The 6,451-nt window shown below is 56.8% G+C and overlaps 1 protein-coding gene across 1 annotated transcript in view; it reads left to right on the top strand.

Annotated features, from left to right (window-relative positions):
• LOC308332989 (protein TANC2-like) overlaps positions 1 to 2,660 on the top strand; it is a 168,238-nt gene extending 165,578 nt beyond the window's left edge. The window contains 3 exon segments of the mRNA XM_080789143.1: positions 1 to 199; positions 201 to 2,142; positions 2,144 to 2,660. The exon segment at positions 1 to 199 is cut by the window's left edge and continues 89 nt beyond it. Coding sequence (XP_080645269.1) covers positions 1 to 199; positions 201 to 2,142; positions 2,144 to 2,395 — 2,393 coding nt within the window. The 3' untranslated portion in view covers positions 2,396 to 2,660.
• Positions 2,661 to 6,451: the final 3,791 nt, after the last annotated feature.

Consider the following 6,451-nt stretch of genomic DNA (forward strand, 5'->3'; position numbering starts at 1 on the left):
AGGAGGAGGTGCGCCACTTCAGCCAGGACGACAACGCGCTGGCGCTGCAGCCCTTCACGCTGCCGCCGCCGCAGCCGCCGCCCGACTCCCCTCCCCCCACGCCGCCCCCCGAGGAGGAGGAGGAGGAGGGGGGGGAGGAGGCGGGGTCTAGTCTGTGCCTGGCGCTGCCCCCCCCCCCCACAGCCCCTCCTCCTCCCCCCTCCCCCGGAGCCGCGGCTGGAGGACATGGAGCCGGTGCAGGAGCTGTTCGAGGACGACGAGCGCTACCTGGAGGCGGAGCTGGAGGCGGCCATGTCCCTCATGGGCCTGGCCCCGCCTCCGGCCCCGCCCTCCGACTGCCACGCCCACAACAACAACAACAACCAGAGCCCCCCCCCCTCGCCCAACCACCACCACCACCACCACCACCAGATGTTCGGCGGGGGGGGAGGGTACGAGTACCACCACCACCACCACCCCCACCCCTCGTCCTCCACCTCCATGTCCTCCTCGCCCACCCACGGCGGCGGAGCGGCCGCCGTCTACCAGTCGCCCTCCCTCTCGCCCACGCACCACCACAACAACTCCCACTACTCAGACCGCACGTCGCCCGTGCACCTCCACCACCACCACCACCAGGGGGCGGCCTCGTACCGGTTCAGCCCCCCGCCGCCCGCCGACCGGGACCGCAACAACCAGAGCCCGCCCCCCTCGCCCCTGCGCCGCGCGGCGGCCGTGCCCACGGCGCCGCCGTCGTCCTCCCAGTACCGCGCCAGCCCGCCGGTGGAGGCCGGGGGGGTGTGCCTGTACCGCTCCCAGTCGGGCTCCCCGGTGCGCTACCAGACGGCGGAGCAGCAGCAGCAGCAGCAGCAGCAGCCCGCGGCGCCTCCCGGCCGGCCCAAGTCGCCGCTGCTGTCCAAGATGAGCTCCGTGCAGCGCTCCTTCCAGCTGGGCGGCTCGGGACCCTCGCTGTCCCACCAGCACCACCACCACCACCAGGGGGCGCCGCAGCAGCCACCGCATCAGCAGCAGCAGCACCACCAGGCGCAGGGCCTGCGCCTGCAGCCCTCCATCGCGCAGATCGTGCGCACCAGCCAGCCCGGCGGGGTCGGAGGAGGAGGAGGAGGCGGCTACGGCGGGCGGTACCACCAGACCTCGGTGGACGTGTACCAGGACGTCGGGCGACCCGTCCAGGCGGTGCAGGCCAGCCTGAGCGCCGGGGCCCTCTGCCAGCACGGGGGCCGCGGAGGGGTCATGATGATGGAGGTCACGGGGGCGGGCGGCGGCGGAGAGCTGCCCCCCGCCCCCCAGCGCCCCTCCTCTGCCTACCGCGCCAGCAGCGGGGGTCCGGGCGCCATGATGCGCTACGGCGGCGGCGGCGGCCACCAGACGCCGCAGATCAGCCGCAGCCAATCGGCCGCCTACTACCCGGTTTCGGAGCAGCACGCCATGGGCGTGGCCATGCCCCTCCCCCTTGCCCCCCCACAGTGCCAGCAGCAGCAGCTGGGCTCGCCGGAGAGTACGCACATGGGCAGCAGGGTGGGCGGGGGCGGGGGGCGCCCCGTCAGCGCCAGCCAGACCACGCCCACGCCGCGGCCCCTCATCCACTCGCAGAGCGTCGGGCTGCGCTTCTCGCCCTCCAGCAACAGCATCGTGGCCTCGTCGTCCTCCTCGTCCAACCAGCAGATGGAGATCCTCCCCCTGCAGGTAGGGGGCGGGGCCTACAACGACGTCGACCTCTCGCCCATCTCGCCGCCGCAGGGCGGCGGGGGGGGGGGGCTGTACCCCCCGGGGGGCGAGGTCCGCTCTCGGAGCACGCCCTTCATGGGCATCATAGACAAGACGGCGCGCACCGCGGCGCAGTACCTGCACCAGCCCACAGGGGGCGGCGGGGGCCAGCGGCCCTGGGCCATGACGTCCATGGACGCCGTCATCAGCCCCACCTCGCCCGCCTACAGCCCGCCCACCTCGCTGGGGGGGGGAGGGGGAGGAGGAGGAGGGGGCGCCTACAGCCCGCCCACCTCCCTGGGAAACATCGCCTACTACAACAAGACCAACAACGCCCAGAACGGCCACCTGCTGGACGACGACGGCTACTACGCGGTGCAGCCCAGCTCCGCCTCCTCGCTGGGCAAGCTGGCCAATGGCGGCGGCGGTGGTTCCCGAGGAGGAGGAGGGGGGGGGCGGGGACATCCTGGAGCGCGTCAGCCAGGTGCCCACCTACCCCGACGTGAAGGTGGCGCGGACGCTGCCCGTGGCGCAGGCCTCCTACCAGGACAACAACATGTACAGCGCAGTGCACCACCACCACCACCGGGGGCAGCGGGGCGTGGCCGTGAGCCAGGTGGGCCCCGGGCCGCCGGGCAGCACCTCGCCCATCAAACCAAAGAGACCGTTTGTGGAGTCCAACGTGTGACCACGCCCCCCCCCCCCCTCCCGCCCCCCCCTTCGGTTGGGGGGGGGGTAAAGAGAGAGAGAGAGAGAGAGAGAGAGCGGGAAACCACAGAGAATGTTTTGGCTCCATACGGCAGATTGCTGCGGAACTCTTGTGAGTGTGTCTAGGTGTGTGTGCACGTGGGGTTCACGGAATCATCGGACTCATCGGTCATCGCGAAGGAATTCTACGGGGAAGATATCACAGTCGTGCTCGTCGGTCACACAACAACCGGCGGGGACATCTCAACGCGCGTGCGCACGCGCGGAACTCGTTCTCCTTCGTCCAGGAGAAGGAATTCTACTCACGACATTTCTAAGAAGGCGTTTTTTTGTTTTTTGCTCGTCGGTGACTCTGCGCAGATTAAAAGGATATACGTTGTTTTGGACCTGAGACCAGATCGTGTCGTGGGAGTCAAAGACGACACGCAACGGAGGTCAAAAACTCTACGGCACCGCCGGAGCGTGGCCGCGAGGACGGGCCGCCGCCGTGTGTGAACTCTCCGTTACTACTTTTTCTTTTCGGCGTATCAAATCCTTTCTTCAGTTTCTTTCAGAGTGTGCTCTTAACGGCGGTCGCTACAGTCATAGGCTATCGACGACGCCCACCTCATCTATAGTCGCGTGCGTGAGCCGGCACCGCGCGCCAGGAAGTAACGGTCGGTCAGCCGATGGATGGCCAAAGTTCCCGCGGTCGGGAGATATAGGCTAGCTCCGGCGTGCGATGCCGGCGTGCAACTAAAGTATAACCGGGCTTTATTGTTACTCTGTGTAATACAATATTCTAATGTCCGATACTGTAAATTGCTCACAGGAGAAAAAATAATAACTAAAAAAACTAAGCAACGCGACAACTCAGTACTTAAGATAAAAATGACAATATTTATAATTAAGTTATATATTGTACATAGATATATATATATATAAAAAAAAATAACATAGTTTGGCGTTGAATTGTATTCTGTTGAAAAACCTGCCTTCACGTCCCACCACTAGGGGGCGCTGTCAGATGGATGCGGTAAAACCCTGCCAGGGGCGATGGGGGAAGGGGGGGGGAGGGTCATGTGATCAACTCTGAGTGACAGAATTACCTCCATCGTGTCATATTTCATAACAAAGACAAAATACATTTTTCTTTCTTATTATAATTTTTTTGTCATACTCGGTGCCGTCAAATGCTTTCTTTTCTTCCTCCCGAACATTCGGTGTAGATTCCACCACCACCACCACCAGGGGGCGGCCATTCGGTGTAGATTCCTCGCTTAATAATCTGGAGCTCCCTCCCGTGCAGGGGTCAGGGGTCACCAACATTGTACACGGACAAAACGCGTCAGCGGCAAAGGGCCGATTCATACTCCTATTTTAGAGCCGAATAAAAGTCGGTTCGGTGCCGTAGAGCCTACAATGTGACATCATTTGGCTCTGTAGAGCCTACAATGTGACGTCATTTGGCTCTGTAGAGCCTACAATGTGACGTCATTTGGCTCTGTAGAGCCTACAATGTGACGTCATTTGGCTCTGTAGAGCCTACAATGTGACGTCCAATTTGGCTCTGTAGCCTACAATGTGACGTCATTTGGCTCTGTAGAGCCTACAATGTGACGTCATTGGGCTCTGTAGAGCCTACAATGTGACGTCATTTGAGGTTCGGGGGGGGGCGGGTACCGTCCTAAAGTCGCCTCTTCGGTGCTACTTAAAACTTCCGACGAGCCGAAATCATTTGGGCACTACAGCGCCGAAACAGCGGTAAAATAGGAGTATGAATCGGCCCAAAGACTTGGTCTTGTCTGTGGGCAAGCTTTAGACTTTAATACTGAATGCCAGTTTACAGGTTTTCTTCAGAATATGTACGGCAATTATTTACTATGACCCTGTGGCACATTAGGGGTCCAACTAGTGGTTCTCAAATGACTCCCTTAACTCTGAGTGTGTTCAAATAGACCCAAACAAACACTCTCAGAGTCACAGACCTGTTGTGGTCATTCAGGGCTCTCTGATAGTATTATTGTCCACTCATGTTGTCTGTCCGTGTTGACCCCTGACCCCTGAACGAACGCTTGGTTTGGGTTCGGACAAACGCAGTCGACGCACACGATCCCCCGGAAATATACCAAACGTCGCACGAGCGCCCGCCTTTTGTTTTTTAAACGAGATCTCTGGGTACTTTACTGTCTTCAGTTGCTGTTTCCATTTTTTATTTTCGTCCAGAGGTTTTAACGCTCAGGTTGGCTAGGATGCTCCACTGTACATAATGTGTGTTCTTACTGTACTTACTGTAACAGTTCATAAAATAGCAGACCTCATGATGATGCCTTAGTCGGTGTGACGTTTAAAATGACTCCCAGTAAGGCTTCCATCTCTTAACCCTCCTCCACATCTTTGTCTTAGCCCGTTCTGGGTGTTTTAAGGCATTATGTTATGCTTTAGCTGTTGCATATATAGCAGATCTACAAGCTCGTATCGTGGCACCAAGTGCCACGCAACGAGCTTGTAGGTCTGCTATTTTTGAGAAATCTTGAAAAAAAATTAACTCAAATCTTTGCTTCTGGGGGGGGGGGGGGGGTCCCTGGAACTACATATTTTCAGATGGGGGTCGGCGGGCCTATTACATCTCAAAACATTTTCATGTCAAGGACCCCCATGGGTTCTTGACATGAAAATGTTTGAGAACGACTGACACATAGAAACATGGGTTTTTTTCAGAAATCTGTCAGGACAAGTAGGCCACGCATGGCCTACTTGTGCGCAAGCAGAGAGCGCAAGCACTGCTACTAACTAATGTCTATTGACAACTGCTGTGCTAAATCCTTTAGAGCCGTTATTGACCTGATACCGACCTTGAAACGTACCTTAGTCACGTCACCATCAACAGCCAATAAGGGACCACTTATTCCGTAGACTAATGCATGTCAAACCTTGAAACCTTGAAATTAAAACGGTTGACAATCACTGCTAGAGTGGTAATGGGGGTCCCTGGCACATCTTTTCCATTGGGGGGGGGGGGGGGTCCGCGGGCTAATAAATGTAATCAAGTTGGGGGTCCTTTGAGAACCACTGCTTTACACCACGAACAGTAGGATATACAGTTTAGGCCGATACGTTTAGTTTATGTTAAAGTTTATTCTGCTTGAAATGGTCACGTATAGGCTCCGCGTGTCATGTGACAGCTCATAACACCATCCATCCCATCCATCTTCAACCGCTTATCCGTAGTGGGGTCGCGGGGGGCAACAGCTCCACCCAGAGAGCTCCAGACTTCCCTCTCCTCCAGAGCAACATTAGTGACTTCTTCCTGGGGGGGGGGGGGGGGGGGATCCCGAGACGTTCCAAGGCCAGTGAGTCCATGTGTTTCCTCTATAGGGATGTTAATGGTTAATCGATAAATCGCCGTTAAGAAATTAGTCGGTTAAACTTAACAGTTACTAACTAATCATTCGAAAATTACCACGACGTCCATCCGTCCATCCATCTTCAACCGCTTATCTGTAGTCGGGTCGCGGGGGCAACAGCTTCCTTTCGTTCTGCATCTATAAAAAAAAAAAAAAGCATTTGGTTTTTTACTCTGAACAATATTATTATTATTATTATTATTATTATTATTATTATTATTATTATTATTATTATTGCTTTTACGTTTTCGACCATCATTTATTCTGCACTAAAAATGCCTGTGACGTTATTTAACTGAGAGTGCACTTTATGTATAATAGGTTATATTAAAAATCGTCGGGTGATTGTCGTGAAAAACGTTGGAGAGAAAGTGACGTGGGCGACGTGGGCATGGTCCCCGGGTGGCCTATAACCCCCCCCCCCCCCCCCCCCCCAGTATCAAACTGTTTCTCTTTTCCTCTGGGATCCCCAAGCAGCGCATCTATACACTGCAAAATGCCTCAGTATTCAATTAATTCAGGGAGTGGTGCATTCTTTGTCACTCCTCTGTGCACTCTCTGAGTTAGGGACCTATAAGAGAGTCTCTTTTAGGTTCCTAACTTTACCCAGCGGGGACCCCACGTTGAGAACCAGTGTCCTATAAGTGTAC

This window comes from Protomyctophum bolini (genome assembly GCF_963924005.1).
Source record: "Protomyctophum bolini genome assembly, chromosome: 18".
Classification (NCBI taxonomy): Eukaryota; Metazoa; Chordata; class Actinopteri; order Myctophiformes; family Myctophidae; genus Protomyctophum; species Protomyctophum bolini.